General features: G+C 46.0%; 6 protein-coding genes across 6 annotated transcripts, besides 3 other annotated features; 2 read left to right on the top strand and 4 right to left on the bottom strand.

The window, feature by feature from the left end:
* Positions 1-113: 113 nt before the first annotated feature.
* Positions 114-1641, bottom strand: TSTA_118880 (uncharacterized protein; the record flags this gene model as incomplete). The annotated part of the gene is made up of 3 exons (XM_002482071.1): positions 114-189; positions 293-1406; positions 1470-1641. The coding sequence occupies 3 exons, from the start codon at positions 1639-1641 to the stop codon at positions 114-116; spliced, it is 1362 nt and encodes a 453-aa protein (XP_002482116.1).
* A 629-nt stretch (positions 1642-2270) lies between these two features.
* On the top strand, positions 2271-3028 carry TSTA_118890 (uncharacterized protein; the record flags this gene model as incomplete). The annotated part of the gene is made up of 3 exons (XM_002482072.1): positions 2271-2346; positions 2399-2709; positions 2822-3028. 3 exons carry the CDS (start codon positions 2271-2273, stop codon positions 3026-3028), a joined length of 594 nt encoding a protein of 197 aa, XP_002482117.1.
* Positions 2431-2595: a mobile genetic element.
* Positions 2843-2886: a sequence feature (GA-rich).
* Positions 3029-3962: 934 nt separating the features above from the next.
* Positions 3963-6482, top strand: TSTA_118900 (protease S8 tripeptidyl peptidase I, putative; the record flags this gene model as incomplete). The annotated part of the gene is made up of 5 exons (XM_002482073.1): positions 3963-4629; positions 4702-5047; positions 5229-5580; positions 5631-6032; positions 6093-6482. 5 exons carry the CDS (start codon positions 3963-3965, stop codon positions 6219-6221), a joined length of 1896 nt encoding a protein of 631 aa, XP_002482118.1. The 3' UTR covers positions 6222-6482.
* Positions 6483-7153: 671 nt separating this feature from the next.
* TSTA_118910 (aspartyl protease, putative) lies at positions 7154-8445 on the bottom strand (the record flags this gene model as incomplete). The annotated part of the gene is made up of 4 exons (XM_002482074.1): positions 7154-7533; positions 7598-8139; positions 8202-8323; positions 8431-8445. The coding sequence occupies 4 exons, from the start codon at positions 8443-8445 to the stop codon at positions 7154-7156; spliced, it is 1059 nt and encodes a 352-aa protein (XP_002482119.1).
* A 2178-nt stretch (positions 8446-10623) lies between these two features.
* Positions 10624-10860: a mobile genetic element.
* A 283-nt stretch (positions 10861-11143) lies between these two features.
* Positions 11144-18714, bottom strand: TSTA_118920 (polyketide synthase, putative; the record flags this gene model as incomplete). Its single annotated transcript, XM_002482075.1, has 5 exons — positions 11144-12118; positions 12195-17191; positions 17249-17601; positions 17666-18449; positions 18540-18714. 5 exons carry the CDS (start codon positions 18712-18714, stop codon positions 11261-11263), a joined length of 7167 nt encoding a protein of 2388 aa, XP_002482120.1. The 3' UTR covers positions 11144-11260.
* A 1607-nt stretch (positions 18715-20321) lies between these two features.
* On the bottom strand, positions 20322-21618 carry TSTA_118930 (uncharacterized protein; the record flags this gene model as incomplete). Its single annotated transcript, XM_002482076.1, has 3 exons — positions 20322-20827; positions 20849-21201; positions 21281-21618. The coding sequence occupies 3 exons, from the start codon at positions 21616-21618 to the stop codon at positions 20322-20324; spliced, it is 1197 nt and encodes a 398-aa protein (XP_002482121.1).
* Positions 21619-21675: the final 57 nt, after the last annotated feature.

Below are 21675 nucleotides of genomic sequence, written 5' to 3' on the forward strand. Positions count from 1 at the left end.
TGTGACGCTGCGACTGACACAATATGATCCATTTTGCCTTTGTTCTAGACTATCTTCCGGTATATGGACTGAATGGATGATGTTTATTACGCCCGGAGGGACTAACCCTATAGTTAGGGCACTAAGAGACGACCAAGAACGAATAGGACATTTCCGATGGATTGAAAATCGGTTGGAGTGAGCTGTGACCTTGGAGGTAAAAAATGTTTTGTCAGTTAAACCAACTATAGTCAGATGTGTTTTGAGTATAGAAAATGGTCGCCTTAGAAAAAAAAACAAATATGCGACTTACCTTGGTCTCGAAAAGACCAAATAGTCATTAAAGTTGACATTATGTGCTTCTTGCCCTGCGACATAGAATAGTTGTGACCAGATTCCTATTCCCATGGTGACATAACAGGTTGGCATAGTCCAAAGTTTAGTTGTATTTTCAGGACGCTGGGCAGCTAATTGCCTTAAATCGTCGTTCGGCGCTTCAGGAAGAGGCAGGTAATAGAAGAGAACTGAAAGAAGTACAGTGAGGAAAGCGATAGCTAGATATGTCCACTGTACCCTAATTATATCCGTAGCATTGTTAGGGTCCTTGAATAAGACTCTCTGGGCAAATTTTTTAGCAGAAACACTGCCAATAGCCTGAATGGCCTGGGTGATACATAGTCGTATTTCTGAGTACTCGAGTGGTCCGCAAATAGCAGCGAAAAGGTTTGCTGCTGCTTCTAGCACCGCTAGCCCAGTTCCTACCACAATATTGGATACGATGAAAGTCGGCAGGGATGCTAAAACAGCTGAAGGCCAGAAAGTAAGTACTCCACAGGCGTATATATATAGAGCACCGATGATAGCCCCTGCAAATCCCAGTCTTTTCAAGAATAGTCGGGCTAGTAAGACGCCTCCTAGCAAGTAGCCGCTATAATAGGCTGCATGAAGTCCCCTTAGCTCCCACGGGTTCTGTTGAACCTCGGCTTTGAATCCGAGATCAAGGATATTGATGAGGCCATATGAAAACCCCCATAAAAAGAATATTGCTGAGATTAGCACATTGGGAGGAAAAGATTCCTTCTTAGTCAGTTTCGGCATCGACGCCGGCCTCTTGTTCAGTACGTTGATGATTGGCGGTTCTTCTTCAAATGAATCACCAGATTCTCCCTCAGGAATCTGTGCAGTTTCTGCTCCTTCTGTCGGACGAGACGTGATGACATCCATCATCTCACCCGCAACATTTTCGCGTCCGCTCGGCTGTGGGGATGTTTTGAACTCTCCATTCTCCATTTGAGACTTTTCCCGTGCGTTCCGGAGTAGAGATGGACTGAACCGAGCCGCGAGAGGTTTCAGGCTTGGAACACAAGCACAAACCAGAGTTGTATTGACTTCCACGGTGGCCCATATGAATGAGCCTGCAGAAGACCCTATTATTCAAAGGCAGCTGGTTAAAACATTAAGCAAGGCCGAAAAGGCATGGATGGACGAACAAGTATAATCTCCGGTTTTAATATCCCCTATAGTAGTTGCGGTGTTTTGCTTGATCGCTGATATGGCGGTACGCTCACGAACAACAATATGAATGACGTGCAGTAGGATCACAAAAATAGCGACACCAAAGGTGAGAACAAGTATTAACTTTTGTCGGAAAGGCAGAGCCATTCGAGTTAAAAGTGGGATAGGAATCAGTAGGACTGCAAAATCTGTAATGATATTATAGGGGGATGCAGACAGGGCTAATTGAAGGATGCCGATGCAGCGAGTGTTCAGGGTATCAAACCTGAACGCTGCCGAGAATGGATGGCAGCGAAAAACCCGCTCTATTACCAAGGCTATGCCCACCGAAACAACCACAAACAGTGTTGCGTAATTCACGAAGTGAAAGGCTTTCCGACCATGAGTCAAGCTAAGAAAGAATACTAGGACGGAGCTTTTGGCGATCATAGATGTCAAGGTCAACAAAGTACGTAAGCTTCATACGGGATTCAAGTGATGAGTAGGATTGACAACTCATGTAAAAGGTCCCCCACACGTATGTTGCCTTGTTAAGACTAATCTCATTCCGTGGCTTGATATCATGCTCATGAAGTCCAAACCCCTTCACAACTGCAAAGAAGAGGGATACTTCCAGGCCACTACCACATAGCTGTTTCGACTATCATTAGTAGTGTACCGATCGCAGAAGTATAGAGAAATATTTTAAGCCTTATCAACAGCGATATCTGGAAGCACAGGCTACACAGCCTGCATCATATATTCAATCCACAGCCGCCCATATCTCTGATCTTGACATGGCACTTGCTTTACAACTACCCTTTCAACCAGAGGCCAATACAAACGACGAACCCACACCATATCTCGGAAGCAGTAAGCTATTTTACATTCTCTCCCGACCCTCCTTTACTAAAATTATCCATAGGTCCGACCAAACCGTGTAGTCCACGTGTATTCTGGAAGGAGAATGAAAATAACTTCCCAGTACTCGCCCGCCTTGTCCGAGATGTTCTTACTGTTCCTGCCACTGGTTCAGGTGTGGAACGACTGTTCAACTCAGCTCGTGATATCTGCCATTACTGCCGAGGGTCTTTAAAGTCAAGAACAATCCAGGACCTAGTGATATTTATGTGTACATCTAGGCTTGAGATTGAATCTGAACAGCTTGCCCTGTTAGAAGAGTATATCTCCACACAAGAGATTCAGACGCGGACTGAGGAAAATGCTGCTAATAAAGTTTGAGACTGAATTCAATCCAATAAGTGATACAGAAGAAGATCCCTAGGATGTTCCAACTCAACCAACACAACCCCTAACCGCAGTTGCGCCCGGTAAGAGACCTTGACAGGCAGCTCCTATGGTTGATATGGAGGAAGAGGAAGATGAAGATGAAGAAGGAAATGAAGAGGATGAGATTCCCTTGCCTGATAATACCCGCCTGCATGACCAGAACAGTACTCAAAGGCGCAAGTCAGGGCGAGTTACAAAGCGCTCCAAACAGGATGATAGCCAATGGGAGTATCTGATGCCACAGATAGAGCAAATAGATAACTAACACCCTTTATGGGGCTTACTTCTGGCAGTTTTTGCTCCGAGGGGAAATCCGTAGGCCCGGATATCGGTATAATTGTATATCACAGCCTACCGTTTTGAATACATACATATATAGCTTTCTTTCTAATGAGATTACTGTATCCGTTGTCTATTTCTTCCCCTACATTCGCTTTCTCCTTTCTGATTGTGTAGCTAATCTCAGATATTGACCTCTGCTTGAGTATAGTCAGTATACACTCTAGCACTGCATCAAGTTCAAATTTGTCTTGATGCCACAGCACAACTAGTGAATTGGAAGTTGAAAGTCGCTAATCGGCTGCGAAAGTGTTCTACTTCTTCCAGGATTAGATATCGTAGACACACTGGTAAGAGTGAGACCGAAATTCAACCTAGGTGTCAATATAGGGTGTCACCAGATAAATGCAGACGAACCAACAGATGTTGATCTGATCACGAACCCTGCTCATTAGTCTGACTGTGGATTTATTTAGACAACCTTCTAACCTCTCAAGTATTACTTATTTAAGGATAATATTTCACAATGCTTATCACTAATCTAGCAACAATTTAGTGCTAAAATACGTGTGCAAGGGCCCAGTCGGAGTTAGTGGTGGATATATTGCCCCGTAGGGTGTGATTCAGTGTTTCACTCCTAGTCTCCTACTGTACTAAAAAGATGCCGTGTCTTAAAACCCACACCGTTGACTATAAATGACCCTGGCTTCCAAGATACGACTAGTTTCCAAAGAGCGGCATTTTGCCGATATATTTCTGCCGAGAGAGGAGAAGGACAGCTCAAAAATGAGATACTATAGTTAGATATTACCATGATACACTATGACCGATAGTGAAATTAAGATAAATTGACTACTACCGCCAACTCCAGTCTTCGTACTAGCATATGCTCTGGAATGCCATTTCTAGCATGATCGCAAATGAAACTCTTAGATTTTGCAACCTTCGCTCTTGCGATTGGGGTTTCCCTTGCAAGCCCAACTTCGCATGGCCATGTTCGTCATGAGAAGCGAATTGATATGCCGCAATGGCTAAAACGATCGAGAGTATCGCCGGATATGACGCTGCCTGTGCGAGTTGCCATAGCTCAGAAAGATGTCCATGTGGGTCATGACCTTTTGATGGAAATATCTTCCCCCAAGTCCGAAAATTATGGAAAGTATTTGAGCGCGAAAGAGGTTGGCGACATGTTCAGGCCTTCTAGCAAATCTATTTCTTATGTTCGGGAATGGCTCCACAACTCCGGCATTGACCTGGATAGACATTCTGTATCTGCTGGTCACAGCTGGCTCAAGTTTAATGCTACTGTCCAGGAGTTGGAGTCTCTACTGCTTACGGAGTACCATGTCTACCAGCATCATGAGACTAGGGAAGAGCACATCGGGTGCAATGAGTATCACGTTCCGCATGCAGTTCAGCAACACATCGACTTTATCACACCAGCTGTTTCTACAGTTAGAGTATCGAGGAAGAGCGAGAACAGAATAATGAGACGCGCTACTCCTTCTGCAACTCAGAACGGAACTGATAAGCTACCTTGGGCTGGGGCGGCATGTCATGAGGCTGTTAAGCCTGAATGTATCAGATGTACGCATATTCTCTCATGATTGATCCACACTGTCTAATTGCATAAGATTTGAGTATTCTAACGAGAGGTAGCCTTGTATGACATTCCCATCAGCAACTCTAGCATATCTGGTAACGAGTTCGGTCTGTTCGAGGACGGCGACTACTACGACCAAGAGGATCTTGATCTGACTTTCGCGGCCATTGCGCCTTATATCAAAAACGGAACGCATCCAATTCTTGAGGGAGTTGATGGTGGCACTGCTCCCTTACCCAGCGAAGGAGGTGTTGAGTCAAATCTTGACATGGCAGTTATCTTTCCACTGATTCACCCTCAAGATGTTATCTTGTTTCAAGTCGATGATCTCAAAGCGATCGAGACCTATCAAGGCTTTGCAAACACATTCCTCGACGCCATCGACGCGGTAAGTTTTGTCAAGTCACTCTTGTGAAGGCAATTTTACGCTGATTATTTACTTCAAGTCATATTGCACATTCGAAGGCGGAGATGATCCTGTTTTCGATCCTCAGTATGTCAATTCCAACAAACTCTACCGATTACGTGTGTCGGACTTTAACGATGCATAAATCCCCTAACTAGTTCTAACTATATGCTCTAGCTACCCTGATACTGGGCCAAACCCTCCTAATGAGACATGGGTTGCACCAGGCACCTGGGATAAGCCAGAGATGTGTGGAGCCTACAAGCCGACGAATGTCATCTCTATATCATATGGGATTGCAGAAGGGGCATATTCTTACTTTTATATTAATAGACAATGCCAAGAGTACATGAAGCTCGGTCTCCAAGGCGTTTCGATCATTTACGCTTCCCAAGACAGTGGTGTGGCGTCTGGTGGTTGTATACATCCGGATAATGTTAACAAGACGACGCTTGCAGCTAATCCTGGTGCTTTCTCGCCTGGATGGCCTGCTGCTTGCCCCTATGTAACGTCTGTTGGTGCGACGAAGGTAAGCAATACCCTACCCTCTTATGGTGTCCATGCAACTGAAGATTGCAGATCAACCCTGGAGAGAGTCTCTCCGAGAGTGCTGCCTCAATACCCGGAGGCGACTTTTATTCCGGCGGAGGGTTCAGTAACCACTGGCCTGCTCCAGATTATCAAAAAGCGACCTTAGATTCGTACTTCACCAACACTCCTCCTCCCTATGACAACTTGACGATTTACGGTACACCATACTACAATAGAACCGGTCGAGGATATCCCGATGTCTCTGCTGTCGGCGTGAATATACCAGTCTACGAGGCCGGAAAACCCGTCTTGGAATATGGCACCAGTGCTTCAGCTCCTATTTTTGCTAGCATCATCAACTTGATCAACGAGCACCGGATAGCCGCTGGCAAGGGCCCGGTTGGATTCTTGAACCCAGTTTTGTACCAACATCCTGAAGCTTTTACGGACGTAAGTATATATTACTCACTGATGGCGGACAATTTAGCAGATAACTGATTGGCGTGGTAGATATTAACGGGAAATAATCCTGGATGCGGTACTCAGGGCTTCAGCGCAGTTAAAGGCTGGGACCCAGTCACTGGGCTTGGAACACCGAACTTCCTGAAGCTTCTAGATGTTTTCATGGCATTGCCATAATTCTAGAATTTAGGGGGTACTGCTTCCCTCAGGGCCGATTCAGAATCAAAGAGCGGACGGATGAAGGAATAGAAGGGGATATTAGGTATCTTACATAATATGTTCTCACTGTGACCCTATTTTGTTATCGAGTACTTTGTTGGGCTGACGGTATCGCTCCTGTACCAATGTCACGGGCTAGACCCGGGCTCAATGTAGAAGTAGTTTAGATAGTCAGAAAAGGAGAATAGGAACATCGTACAACGACAGAGAACTTTATCGAAGCACCGTATTCGTAATGCCCTGCTTTCACCGCTCAGGTACTTTTAAAATCAGTACTACAACAATGTTACAGAGGGCCTGTTGAACAGGTTCTTTGGCCTCGGGAATAGTCTTTACCCGAGCTTGGGAACCCTCAGTATCAAAATCAATAAATTTTGCTTCCAGGGCAAACTAGCATTTAGCCGGGGTCGAAAAATATTTCGCTAATATTATCAGTAAGATTCTGCTAGGGTTCACGGTCAGATAATCTCGCAGTTGTTTACCGTGTCCATGCACGTTGGCTGGATGCGGGCATCAGGGAGAAATGGGAACTTAAGACAGGTCTCTCGAAAGAGGAAGACGTACACTATAACGCACCCAACTCTTCCACAAACCATATGTAGTTGTTGCTAGGTAAATATCTGGAAATCCTATTCGCTACAAGACAGTGCGGGAAATAATACATTTGAAGAGCTTGTCTTTTTCAAGAGCTTCTTGCACCATAGTATATTCCACTCCAGGACTATTACACATAAGAACCACCCTTTGATACTAGAATGCTTCTAACGGGTTATATTATTGATCTTGGATTCAGGCATAGTGAGAAACTTGCTTAGAGCGATTCTTCAGCATGGCGACTATCGTAATGAGTGTAAAGTTTGTTACAAATAAATCAGCGAATGGTGAGATTTCTAGACTATGGGCTGGTATTCCTTCAATGGCGCAAAGCCAATGCGAAGATCATATCCCAACGGCTCAAACGATCCAAAATCGAAGACAGAATAGAAATTGCTCATCCATCGCGCTCCGAGAATAGTATTGTTGCTACCCCATGAGTTGAATGGTGGGAAGCAGTGATCATCGTCCACATATCCAGGTGTCGCCAATTGATCACCCGAAAGCGTGAAAGTTTTATGAGTGTCATCAGTGCCGAAGGTAAAGGAGAGAGACCATGTGTTATTGAAATCGGAACATAGTGGTCGATATCCAGTCATAAGTTGGCCGTAAGACCATGGGGCCATGTTGTATACTGCCGCAATGTGACTCTCTGGTAGGTTAATAAGACCCGAGCCTATCATACACACCACACGTTAGCCTATAGTCGCAAGCAAATAAAGCTGGGAACTGAGCCTTACCTGTGTCGAAAACTACGTCACCATCCCATTTTAGTGATCCATGTTGCTCATTCTGATTAGCAAAGTGGTTGCTCCCACTCACGCCCTGGAACTGTGCTTTGTAGACCTGGAACGGCGTGTTGATGGGAACAAACTCAACCTCGCCATCTGCGTAGACGTCTTCATGACTCCCACCCATCGTCAAAACGCCGTTGTTTTCAGGACTTGGGTTTGCTACCGTGGGAATCCCGGTACCCTGATATATGGCAAACCGGGGTTGGTCCAGGAGGCCAAGTTGTATTGCATTCTCAAACGGCGCAGTCGTGTTAGGAAACGCAATTGTGCTTGACGCCAGACCCAAGAATCCGTCTGCTCCAAGCGCAGCCCAGGTACTAGATGTAATAGAAGCGAACTTCTGGCAGAAGGGAACATTGGTGCCTGGGACTTCGGCAATATCTGAGACGAGATAGCCAAATACTTTGCCTCCATCGTAAACAATGGAGTCCGTAGTGTTGTAATACGCCTCACCAGTGGATGTAAGATTATATGTAGTCCGTGAGTGTCTAATTAATGTAATCAGCGTTCTACTCCTGTTAGCTCTCGTCATATCAATGTGTTCACTTACCCACTAGCGTTCGGGCATTGGTCAGTACAGTTACCACTCAAAACCCATAGGGTTGCGGAACCATTGTCGAAGAGAAGGTCATAGGTTTTCGCTGGGGTTCCTAGGTCCAATTGAACAAGCCTCTATCATTACCTGTCAGTCGTGCACGCGAGAGAAAGAAATGAGTTGCAGTACATACGTAGGTATTTTTAGCTTCGAAACGCCTGCGCTAAAGAGCACAGTCACATACCCGCATAATATCCATGTGTTATAACCCACCAAATTTGACCCCCATATATCCACTAGCTATTCATCAGGGAGGTTTCCGCTTTCAGTGAGCCCTGCGTGAGTCACTCGTTCCCGGGAAATCGAGATCGATTCCTACATCCAGGCAATTCCTAGGACGCGACTTGTCGTTCCCACAAATGATCGACCCGTTTCTGCGAATGCCATCTGAACTCTCAAGACGCAATTGGTTGCTAGAATATTCAATCGGTTCTTGAATGCCCCTAGGAAGACTGACCAACTCGAACTATGCCGTCTTCCAGACGATCGCCCATTGCCGGAGCTCCATTTTTGGCCGAACAATACATATTCTGTTTCTCATCCACTCTTACTCCGATTCAGTCTATGAGTAGCTTTTTTCGTGGGAATAATTTGTCAGTTTGCTGGAAAGCGCTACGAACTGTGGGAAAGATATTCGGGGAAGGCCAGTTGAGGTGCGGGGTGCAGCCAGGTAATCTCTCACGTTGACAGTCATATCGCGGTTATAGCTACGTTCATGGCATACAATACGCATTCCGAAAAAAACCTGTCTTCGAAATATATAAAAGTAGCTTAGTGGATCATGGCATGAGGAGCAAAGAATACAAGACCGAGTACGATTATTGCAAACAGCTATAACCGAAAAATAATAACCATGAAATTCAGATACAGGGTCACGGCCTAAGTCCCAGCTGCTTTAAGATTTTTGATCACTTTATGCCGGTCACGCAGGCCACATTGTGTTGAATGATCCACGGACATGTACCCTTCCAAGAATGAGAGGAGGGTTTATGTCAACCTCCCTCAACTTTTCACTTTGACCTAACGTACGGCGGGGCAGTTGTTACCATCGTTGGGTCGCCTAAGCATGATTCTCGATAGCTTTTATTTTTTTGTGGCTCAATTGCTCTGTCTCCTGGCCCTTATAGCGATTCGTGTGCTTGGTGGCGTTGAGAAATGCTTGGATTCCACGGCACACCTAGCTTGGTCTTTAATATAGCATGCCTTCGTACAACGATCGACTAGCATCACCAGTACAGGTCTCTGGCGAAGTTTTGCACAGCCAGTAGAGAATCTAGCCTTGGATACCATTTGAAACCAACATAGTGAGCATTTAAGTACTAATACTGCTACAAGAGGTTCAGATGCATGAGTATACGAGAGCGGAAGCGCCAAAATATCCACAGCACATTCTGTCAGATATTCCAAACATCCATCCTGGCAGAAGAGATCGACATTTAATCTCGAGGGTCAGTCACTCACTTCAAGGCACATATTTGGGCATCTACATTTCAGACAATTAGTAGCCAGGAATTGGTGAGGCAGTCAATCAGAACGCACCGATCTGGAGGTCTTGTTGGCTTCAGGGAAACCCGGCACCACCTACAGTATCACATTTGTTCCATACCGCCGAGCTGAACCCCTGCGAATTATGCTCATAGAATCGTCTATATAAGAACTGCCTTCTCAACCTCATGTAAGGACACAGAACAACACAGCGGACACATATATTCTTGTTAGTCAAAATTTCTTGTCCTATCTATATCACTCAACGTAAGCAGTACGGAATCATACGCACATAGACCACCCCAGGATAAGCCGTAGAGGACCCAGCTTATCTGACACATTCCGCTCGGCATCTCGCCGGACTACGTCAGCGACTGGGACACAACTGCGGCTTTTAGAGAGCTTTATACCAAAACTGGTTGGTGCTTTCAATTATAGAAACATTCAACATAAGCCGCCATGATTTCCAACCGTGCTACGTGGATGATGAGAACTCTATATCCATCATAGTTATGCAACCACCGTACATGGAATTGAAAAGACAGACGTTAGGGGTTATTATATACGAGAAGGAATCAGGCAATGTTATTTTGGTCGATACGACCTACAAGTGATAGATTGCTCTGGAAGAACGCACCATGGACAAAAATCAAAGCTAGAGTTACTGCAAATTTGCAATCAGTTGATCTGGGAGACACAGTTCAACTCCAGACTGACCGTCTTATGGCAACAGTTACTGAAGCGGTCACAGAGCTGATACCGTGAGCAAAGCCATCTCCATACGCTAAGCGGTGGTGCACAACAGACCTGACACAGCTTCGCGGAATATACACCTATTGGAAAAACCAGGCAAGATTAGCGTAAAGCAGGACATGCAGTCCCTGAGTTTGGACAGCGAGCGCGAGAGACGGCAAAAGAATATCACGGCACAATCCGGAAGCAGAAGAAGTTACACTGGGAGGATTTCCTCGCCGAAGATACTAACATTTAGCATGCAACCAAATACCTGAAACCTAGTGGCAGCTCTTTTAGCGACAGAATACCACCATTGGCAAGACCAGACGGGTCTACCACCAAAGACAAAATGGAACAGGTTGAGGAGCTGTTCGCGACGTTCTTCCCACCACTACTAGCAAGAATTGGAGATGAGGAATCTCAACGACAAAGGGAGCCGATACACAAGCCGGCCCTGACTAATCTTCCTTGCATCGGACGACCATGTTCCTTAATTTTTCCATGCGTTGTGCTCCTTCTTGAACATGGGACAGCTCAGTAAGATATGCGTGACTGTTTGTACTCCAGAGTTCATGTCAAATCTGTGAGAACAGTTTATGTAACTAGTACAGTAGTGCCCTAACTATAAGGTAAGTCCCTCCGGGCGTAATAAGCATCATTCATTCATTCATGCCAACCTATCTTTAGCAAGGTACATGAAAATTCCAACACAAAAGAAGAAGAAAAACATAATATCTTATATATTTGGTCCACAACAGTTAACCTTAAGGCCGCAGGCTACTACTTCGAACGAATCAATTATCCACAATACCATGCTTTGCACAGACTTGTTTTGCAAACTTCGTGATGGTAAGACTCGGCGCAACAAGCTGCTGGAAGGGAATATCCAGTTCGTATTCTTTGAAAATCCAGTTCCTCAGTGTCGAGCCGATCATACTGTCTAGCCCGTAATCTCCAATTGACCTGGTGTCTGGCTCGAATTCGTCTAGATCTATGAGTAGCATGCGAGATAGCTTATCAGTAAAATGAGCCCCAATTGCTGCTTCAGCTTCAGCCGGGCTAGACAAGGCCTTGATGGTGTTTATGATGCTCTCGGCGGAACCCGACGTATTGCCTGCCCCAACGGAATTAATAGTCCTGACGAGCGGAGAAAATCGGGCGTCGTCCATCCAAAAGATATCCGTAGCCTCGCTTTCAGCAGCTGCCTTGTGCAATTTAAGAGGATCTAATCCCCCAATAACATGGTCTGCGCTGCTTGTTTGTTCTGGCGGGGACGGCACGAGCCCAACTGAAGCTTCAAAGGTTTCAAGTAGTGACTCTTCCTCGATACCGTACATGCCTTTACTTTTGAGAGCCTCCTCGATTTGGAAATTCTCCGCGACGACACCAACACCAAGAACCATTGGAAGGACGGCGGCAGTTGCAGCACTGCCTAGACTCCTGCGATGGTGCGCTAAAGCGTCAAGATAGGCATTTGCCGCAGCATAGTTGGCTTGCCCGGGCGTTCCGAGTGTACCGGATACTGAACTAGTCATAACGAAAAAGTCCAGTTGTTTCCCTGCTAGGGCTTCATGTAAGTGTCTCGTTCCATTGACCTTTGGACTCGTGCAGGTTTTCCAGTCATTATAGGACATGTTGGAGAATATGCCATCCTGATAGAATGTTAGCAGACTCATTAACTTTATCTACACAAGGAAAGCATAAATGACAATGAAAGAAGTGACTTACCCGGAGGACCATAGCAGCCTGGAAGACACCCCGAATAGGGTTACTGGCGGGAACACCAGCAATAGCACGATCCACATCTTTACGAATAGTAGCATCGCCACGTACAACCTGAACAATTGCACCGGCTGACTCAATATCCTTAACTAGATGGGCGGCCTGCGAGGAATCAGCACCAGAACGGGACAAGAAAGTGAAGCGACGGGCACCGTGCTTCATCATCCAACTGGTAAGACTGCGGCCAAGACCCCCGAGACAACCAACGAGTAGGTAAGTCGCATTCTCATTGAAGGATAGTTTTAGACGTGGTGCAATGACATTCAAAGTCTTGTCGGATGGTTCATAGACGATGATTGTCTTCGGAGAAGAGATGGTGTCAGAAAAGGAGGATATAGCTTCATCTAGCTCGGTAATATTCTTGACAATTACCGGCCGAGGTGGAGAGATCGTTCCTTGGCGAAAAAGCGAAATAACCTGGTCAGCGATTTGAGATATAATAGCAGGCTTGTAGCGGTAAAGGTCTAACAAGTCAAACGAAAGATAGCTGGCGCCCCGATGGAGGGGGGCAGTGTCCATGGTGGTGCGTTTGACGATGCTCTTACGGCCAGAGTCAACAAACCGACCAAACGGCAAAATGCACCTCCAGGCCTCATGGGCCACATCATCATTAGAAAAGCCGGAGCTAAAAACAATGTCTGCACCATCTTTGCCGGTTGCATGTTTTAACTGTGCGGTTGTGGACGCGATCCAGGGCTTTATTATGTTCTTGTCGGATAGGTCATAGACCAACTTGATCGTGTCTATTTCCTTTTCATTCTGAACAGCGACGAATGGTACCCCTTTCATAATTTGTGTTATTTTGATAGCTGCAGCACCGAAAAGACCTGTTCCGTCAAGGATAAGAACTGTCTCACCAGCCTGGAGGTTACCGAGCGTGTTGAGACCGTATAGAGCTGAACCATAACTCATCAACAAACTGACGGCGTCGTTCATACTATCATCAGGGCCTAGCTTCTGCACGAAGTGGGACGAGACCCGCTGGAAAGTAGCAAACTTGTCGAAGCTAAACCCAACAACACGGTCGCCTAGTGCCAACCCTTTGACGTTGGAGCCGAGCTTGGTGATCACGCCTCCAATCTCATGGCTGAAAGTCGTTGGGTAGTCCGTACCACCAACAACTAGCGTACCCTCCTTGGTAATACCTGTAGCTAAGACCTGGATTTCAACCTCATCTTCTCTTAGACCCAGTTTCTCCCGTTCATCGGCCTCAAATATGATCTTTCCTGAGTCGACCTTACCAATCAGATGTAACGTGGGGTCATAAGAAGTTGGTTCAGGCTCTTTTGCTCTCGGCGCGTATAGGGCATTCAACTCATCGTTAGGAACCATGCGGCTGATATAAAGGAGGCCATTCGATACGCAATATTCGGATTCTCTGGTTGTTGAATTGTTTCCGTATTGAATCTCAGTGACTTGAGCCACTAAATCTCCGATCTTCGACAAAGGAGTGGTAGTGGTGTCAAAATCTAGCGTGGTGATTTTGATGGACGCTTGTTCCGAGCTTATTGACCGAGCCAGCCCAGCGGTCATAGCATATTCCGGATGAAGTCCCTTGAGCAACCCACCAGGAGTTACCCATAAAAGGAAAGAAGCATTGTCGGTAATGTTCCGAAGAGACAGAAACTCTTTTTCGGTCATGATATCCAGAAATGGTCCTTCAAGGTCGGCAAGAAATACCACATTGGCTCCTTTCATATTAACAGGCTTTTCCACTGGCGACGCGACGGTATCCCACCCATTTGCTTCCAGCGCATTCTTCACTCTGACAAACACATCGCCTTGTTTTTTACGGTAGATAAGATGCGCTAATCTCGTAGTCTCGTTAGTGTGATAGCCGTTTGTAGTCTCATTGAGTGCTGTAGATATAGCTAACGATGGCTGGGTATTCGGGCCAAGGATAACATCAAAGGCAGTCAGTTGGGCTCCATGTAAGTTTTTTGGAGTTAGCCTGCCTTCGAGGCTCCAGAAAACACGGCCATGTGGTGCAAGGAGTTTGCGAACGGCCTTTGTGGTCACAGATGAATCCATTAGACTTCTGGGTGCTACTACCAAGTCGTATGACTCTATAGTGATACCCTGTCCTTCTAATGGCACGCTAATGTCAAGGGCAATTGACTGGGCGTTCTTATAGGCATCCGCAATTTTAGAGATATCAGAAACTTCTTCGTGGTTGACTCCAGTGCCTGTGTAGTTGATTGACCCCATTTTAGATAGTACGGCTGCCATTTGAGTTGCACCGATATCAATCACTTTAAGGGAAGGGTTTTTGTGGAATGATAGACCAATGGCAGAAATAATGTCAATGGAACTGGTTTCGGGGGTATTTTTGATATTGTCGATGTCGAGTTTCCATTCCATTTTTTGGTAGGGTTGCGACTCAATGGTCAGCTCCACACCTTGCGGAACAGCCGCCTCATAGTAAGTTGTTCGCATGTCAGAAATCTCCATCAACAATTCCCCGTCACTGGCTGTCAGCTGGGAGCTACTGACAAGCGATCGCAAGCCTCTTTGGTCAGTCCAAGATAGTGCTTTAGCGGATTTCTCCTGTATTTGTTTTTCCGTTGGTGGAAAGATGGCAACTTCATCCACACCGATAGGGATGGCACCACATTTCATATCTGCAACACGCCCAGCGAATATAGAAACGATGATCAATTGTAAGCATGAATCCACAATACCGGGATGGATAACGTGTCGAGATTCTCCCTGCATGATACCGCTCTTTTGCCGAATTTCAGTGTCACATGCAGCAACGTACGTGGTACCGTTGGTCCTGATATTCTCCATGTCTTGAAATGTCGGACCATAGTCAAACCCAACTTTACGCAGGGCTTGGTTCCATGACTTGCCACTCGCACGATGAGGGAGATGTGGAACTGGGCGTGGTTTCTGGCTGCGGTCCCGAGCATTTATCCCAATGCGTCCTGTAATATGGTCTTTACGCTGTCCTCCGGCGGGGAAAGACGATGCACTGAAGTGCCACCAACCAGTTCTATTATCCTTTTCTGATTGAAAATCTGGGCGCATAGTGAAAATGACTTCAATGCCGTCGTCATGGTCCGGGGTAATCAGCGCAGCCTTGATAGATACATCACGTAATACGTAACTCGTGATATGTACCGGGGAGCTACTGATTTCATTGACTTGTGTGATTGCTTCCATGGCCATGGAAAAGTATCCTGCCGCCGGGAAAACAGCTTCTCCTCCAAGGGAATGACTCTTCAGCCAAGGCACATCTTTCATGCGCAGGACATTCCGCCAAATCATTTCACCGGCCCCTGGAAGGCGAGCGCCAAGAATATCGTGTCGCATGTGAGTCGGATTACGATGCTCTTTGCTATGGCGAGGCTCCGCCCAAAGCTCCTTGTTGTATTGCCATTGGTAAGTTGGAAGGTCGACGATTAGAGACCCTTTGGTAACCTGAATTTTGCCACTGGGAAGAGACTCTTCTATTGAAGTGGCTCGGGCAATGTCGAAGGAGTAATCCCTAAGGAACAGCTCACCGGCGAGCTTCAAGAGCTGTGAAGCACAGTCTTCACCACGAAGCAAGGTAGGCAAGTAATTCAATTTTTCTAATTTGCATTCAGCTTTGATTTGCTTAACTGGACCCGAAAGTGCAGAGTGGGGACCTATTTCCACCAGCATGTCGACCTTCTCAAAATCTGGACTAGTCACCATTGTTTGTACAGCCTGGTTGAACAACACCGGGCTACGCAAGTTGGCACTCCAATACGTCTCATCGATAATTGTATCGGAAGAAATTATACTATTGGTGACAGATGAGACCATCTTGGCCGAGGTCGAAATTGCTTCATCCTGAGCAACGTAACGACGTCCGTTGCGTAGTAATTCTTCGTAAACAGCTGCGACTGGCTCCATGTGGCGGGAATGGTATGCTTTACCCCCTGTCTTAACAATCCGGGCAAAAATACTTTCGGCGTCGAGTCGTGTCTTCACAAGCTCTAAAGCTGGAGAATCTCCACTGAGTGTGACACTCAGAGGCGAGTTGTGACAGGCAATTACCACTTGTTGCCCCAGGTCCGAAATGTATGGAGAGACGCCCTCTGCTCCGAGACCGACAGCCAACATTGCACCATCAGTATTGACGTCCCGAACAACCTTTCCGCGATAGTAAGCTGCGATAATGGCTTCATTTGCTGAAATCAAGCCCGCAGCATACGCAGCTGCAATTTCCCCTGAAGAGTGGCCAACAGTGACAACGGGTTTAATTCCCCACAGGGAAAGTAATTGGACAAGAGAAACTTGAATGGCAGTACAAAGAGGCTGCGAAAACTCGGCTTCATTTACCCGAGAATTGCTAGCATCTTGCAGAAGTGTGTCCTCTAATGTCCATTCAGGGCCATCCGGGAGATCTTCCAAAGCTCTGTCGAGCACACGAATAGAGCGTATAAAGCTGGGATAGTACGACATAAGTTCGCTACCCATACGCGCCCATTGAGCCCCTTGTCCTGTAAAAACGAATCCTAAAGTTGGGGTTTTCTTCTTCTCAGCAAATGAAAAGTCCTTGGCCGCGTTATCTAGGACAGAATCAAGGGTTGCGTAGCTAGCAACCACGTAGCCTCGACTGGCCAGGCGCGATCTGCGGTTGGAGAGAGTGTAAGATAAATCCAAAAGATTATAATGTGAAGCGACCCTGCTGAGAGCCTTTATGTTGGCGTCGAGTGTAGGCCTATCGTGGGCAGAGAAGGGGAGGAGGAAAGGCCGGTTTCGACTGAATGCACCACGTGGTGGTTTCATTGTGCTTGAGCCGCTCACATATGTTGGGCCACGAGGCAAAAAAGAATCGGCAGATTCCACAATGACATGCCCGTTTGTACCTCCATAACCAAAAGAATTGACACTGACTCGTCGAACGGGTAGATGGGCCGGGAACGGGGTTGGCTCTGTAACCACATCGACCTTCCAGTTCCTCCAGTCAACTGTTTCAATAAGGAAGTCATCAGCATTTGCTAGTCAATCTCAAGACATATGCTTACTCTTGGGATTCTTTTTCACAACTCCACGAGTCGGAGGAATGATTCCCTTTTCAACAGTCAAAATGGCTTTGATAACAGCCGATAGACCAGAAGCCGCTTCCGAATGGCCAATATTTGTCTTCACAGCACCAATAGGCAGAGGAGGCTCATCCGCTGATCGATTCGTATTCATTGCCTTTGCTACTGCGTGAACCTCAAGTGGGTCACCAATGGGAGTACCTGTTCCATGACACTCAAAGTATCCTGTGAGCTTTGGGTCCAGATTTCCTCCCCTGCTATACGCCGCACGGATAACAGCCTCCTGGCCAGCCAGGTTCGGATGTGTGATTCCAACGCCAGGTACTTTTCCATTTCTGTTCGAGTTTTAGAACATTACTTATTTTATTCCGTCCTTCAAATAAAAGATTAATAACTCACGAATTAACAGCACTAGAACGAAGAACACCCCGGATTGGATCTCCATCCCGAACGGCATCGCCAAGACGCTTTAGGTAAACAGCTCCGACGCCGTCAGCCCGTCCATATCCATCCGCCGTCTCATCAAATGTATGACATGTCGATGTTGGAGAAAGAACTCCAAGCTTGGCTGTATTCATGTGCTGGTCCACGGTCAAGACAAGGTTGACACCGCCCACAATAGCTGCCTCGGCCTCGTTATTGCGCAATGCGTTGCAGGCATTGTGCATTGCATACACCGAGCTGGAACAGGCGGTATTCACTACAATTGAAGGGCCATTGAGGTCAAACACGTGGCTAATGCGGTTGCTGATGAGCCCGGGGTCTACGCCAGTAGCGGCATAAGAGTGTCGGAAGTCTGGCTCTTTGAATGACATTTGTTGGTAGTCGCTAGTAAAGCTTCCAATAAAGACAGCAGTCTTCGAACCTCGTAGTGTGTCCAGAGTCAAACCGCCAGATTCGAAAGTTTCATAAACAACCTCAAGAAGCTTCCTTTGCTGTGGATCCATCCACATGGCCTCAATAGGTGAAATTCCGAATAGAACTGGATCCATTTCCTGCAGGCTGCTGTTCAGGAAGTAACCACCTAAAACGTTAAAACTTCCCGGTCGTTCGTTGTTCTCGTGAAAGTGAGCGTCTATATTGAATCGACTGGCAGGCACTTTGGGGGTTTGGCCGGTTCTTTTGTTGATCATCAAGTCCCAGAATTGGGAAGGGGAGCTAATATCTCCCGGCAGGCGGCATCCTAGGTCATTACAAGTTCAATTTCAATCTCAACATAGCATTGTGAACAGATAATGTGAACTGGAAAGTGAGGATGAGGGATCAGACTCACCCATTCCAACCACTGCAATTGGTTCGAGCTGCTCATTCAGGGGTTTCTCAGAATATCCCGGGATACTGACTGCTGGGTAATCCATGGGGTCAACGATCTCGGACTCTGATGAACTGCCATCGAACTGATCCCAGATAGGGACTGTGTGTCGACCATCACTCGTAATGGAAGGCATCTTTGGTTTGGTCTAAGTCTTGCGATTGTAAGTCTAGAAGATAATTGGAATAGAATGTAAGCTAAAGCTGGAGTATCGTTCCAGGTCTGGACAGTTTCAATGAGATTTTGTCATATGATGGATTGAGAGCGATATCTCCAGAATCATTGAATAGACCGGTAGTCTCGGGGCTTGCATCAAGCACTGAATAACAAATTCTTAGAAGTGATTTCGGCTTGCTCAGACTGGTATCATAACTGAGGTCAAACCAGAGGATCAGATTGTTTATTTGATCTATGAAATCAATGCCGGAGAGCGTGAATTGGACGTTCCAGTATCCCTTTATCTTGACTTCAGGGTAGTCCTTCAAATGATAGTACCATAGCGGAATGGCCAATGGCGTGAAAGCCGCAAATCGGCGTTACAATTTGAGTCTGGGAGGTTCGTCTAACTGCGATCCAGCAAGTGGCGTTGCGGACGGGCGGCTCGGTTTTCCGTGTCCGTCGGTGGGATCTATCAATAATCAATACGAGTTAAGACGCAAAGACGGAACTATCTGTTCGCTTTATCAGCCATAATACAATGCACTGCGGTCAGCACGGGGCGATACGGGCCTGCGCGGATGGGCTACCAGTCATCTGGGACACGACAAATCTACGACGCTTCATCCCATCTATCTCTTCTTTCGAAACGGCGGTCAATGAGCTTCTAGCTTCAGATACTCTGATCAAGTTGGGGACTTTCATCGAGCAATCTATACTCGTTGACAGCAAGCTGTTGAATAGTATCAATTGATCAGGGCACATGTAGCGGTTGTAGTTGTACATTCTCTCATACATTTTCAAGGCTCATTTAATAAATCCAGAAACTCTTTCCATTTATCTTCAATTTTAGTGATGTATCAACACTTCGGAGACCTCATACATGGATAATTGGCATGCTAAACCCTTAGTTGAATGTAGAACTACGCTTTTGGTCCATCGTAGTTTTGAAGTTTTGAAATACGCGTACCGTTTATCATGCGAGGGAGTAGAGATTGAGGTTATTAATTTATCTTAGGGACTCAGACCAACGTGGGAACATTATGACTTGATCTGGTACAGTCCATATAGCTGCCGGCCTTTATACACTTCATTGAGTGAGAAATGATCTGGATTTGTCTCGTTTGGAATCGTTCCTCAAATATGGATAGAAGGGAACATGTAGTATTTTCTCACCGGATTAATGCGGTACGACTCTCATATGTGCTTTGTTATTCCAAGTGGATGAATTCTTTGTTCCAAATTAAGAGGCTCTTCAAAAGGGGGAGGAGATGGTGCCAGGAAATTTTGAAAATGCAGATAGGCGATGGAATAAGGGAGGTGACGCGTTGTACGACTGTGGTTGATATGCAGTGGATAACCCTAAGTCCCTAACCAACCCCACATAACTTTATTGGAGAAAGGATAACCACGCCTGATGTTCATCATTAAAAATAAAATTCAAGTTCCTAATGTTAATAGGTAGAGCTCGAGGACGGGATGGGATAGATTCGCCATCAATATCCTGCTAACTAGGAAAAATATCGTCATTGTTGCTCCTCGGATATCCGTCATCTATAGCACCTCTGTTACTTTAACGTCATGCAATCAGTCGCGCTTTATTATAGACCGACCTTCAGGTTCAACAACGCCAGGACCAGGAAAAAGTCGTCCCTCGCATTGCCATAAAGCCAGACTAACAACAGTGCTTGGTCCTAAGAGGATTGTGAAAGCCACTAAGCCGATAATGCTGGAGAGAGAATTCGAAATCGGAAGAAATGTGAGAAGCCGGACCAAAAGGCTTTTTGTCGACTTCCACCGAGCTTGCTTAGATGTACTTAAAATCTCTGGTTCAAGCAAGAGATAGGAATAAAGAACGGCTGTTAAGCAAATAACCAACCAGTCATACTGCAAGAACAGGATTGCAGCTTGCGTGAGACGTTGCGGCGATTCGCGGTTGACACCGATCGGGTTGGGTATAAAGACACGAAGGATTGTCACAGAAGGATCGGAGGAGAAAAATGAGATAGACACGCATAATAAATGTACGAGTGCGGAATAGATGGCGAAGAAGAGCTGAGCGGCTTGAATGTATATCTCACTTCTTCGTGGCCCTGAACTGTCCGAGTGCGTACTTGCATGTGATATTTCTGTCCTTGATCGATTCTGAAGGCCCAATTTTGCCAATTTACTGAATGGCGATAGCAGGAACGAAAATGTGTATTGTCCCGCCATCCAGATGAGTGGTGCAAATTGAAATACAGCAATAGTATTTTGATGCTGGTCGGCAGAGTAGTTTCCGTCTTTGGGAGGAATAATCATTAGGCAAAATGGAATCGATGAGACCAACATAGCTGGTATCAAAGATATTGAATGGGAAACAGAAATTTTATAGTCATTCATAGGAGTTTGTATATGGATCAAGCAATAAAGCGGAAGGACAATACCCGCCCCTGCTACGTTCCATAAAACTCCCAGAAGGCCCGGTCTGTATCAGTAAACATAGCATTAGTTAGATTTCTCTCAGCATTATTCTCTTAAAAGGTTATAAAGAAATTTTAGCCTACAAGCTCAAATACCACGGCTTTTTACCGTTCCTGATACTTTCGACCACCATCCAACCCAACGCGACGTGCAGAGTCGCACCCAAGTCCGCCAACATCAACCTGGCTCCTAGATACGAGCCATTTGCGAGGGCGTAAAAAAAAGCCACCAATATGGAAAGAATATTGTCAAAAAATGATACTCCAGAATACTTTGTTTTTAGCGGAGTGCCATCTGGAAGGACATTGTTCTCTATTGCCTCGGATATATCGTCAAGAGTGCCGTTTAGGAGCATAGGAAACCATAACAGCGGAATACTAATCGCACTGAGAGCGATAAATATGGAATAAGTAGCACGCATATCTGCTATTCTTGGAAATAATATTTATAGGTCTGCAAATAAAAAAGTATAAGATGT

This window comes from Talaromyces stipitatus, genomic scaffold (genome assembly GCF_000003125.1).
Source record: "Talaromyces stipitatus ATCC 10500 scf_1105507295555 genomic scaffold, whole genome shotgun sequence".
Taxonomy (NCBI): domain Eukaryota; kingdom Fungi; phylum Ascomycota; class Eurotiomycetes; order Eurotiales; family Trichocomaceae; genus Talaromyces; species Talaromyces stipitatus.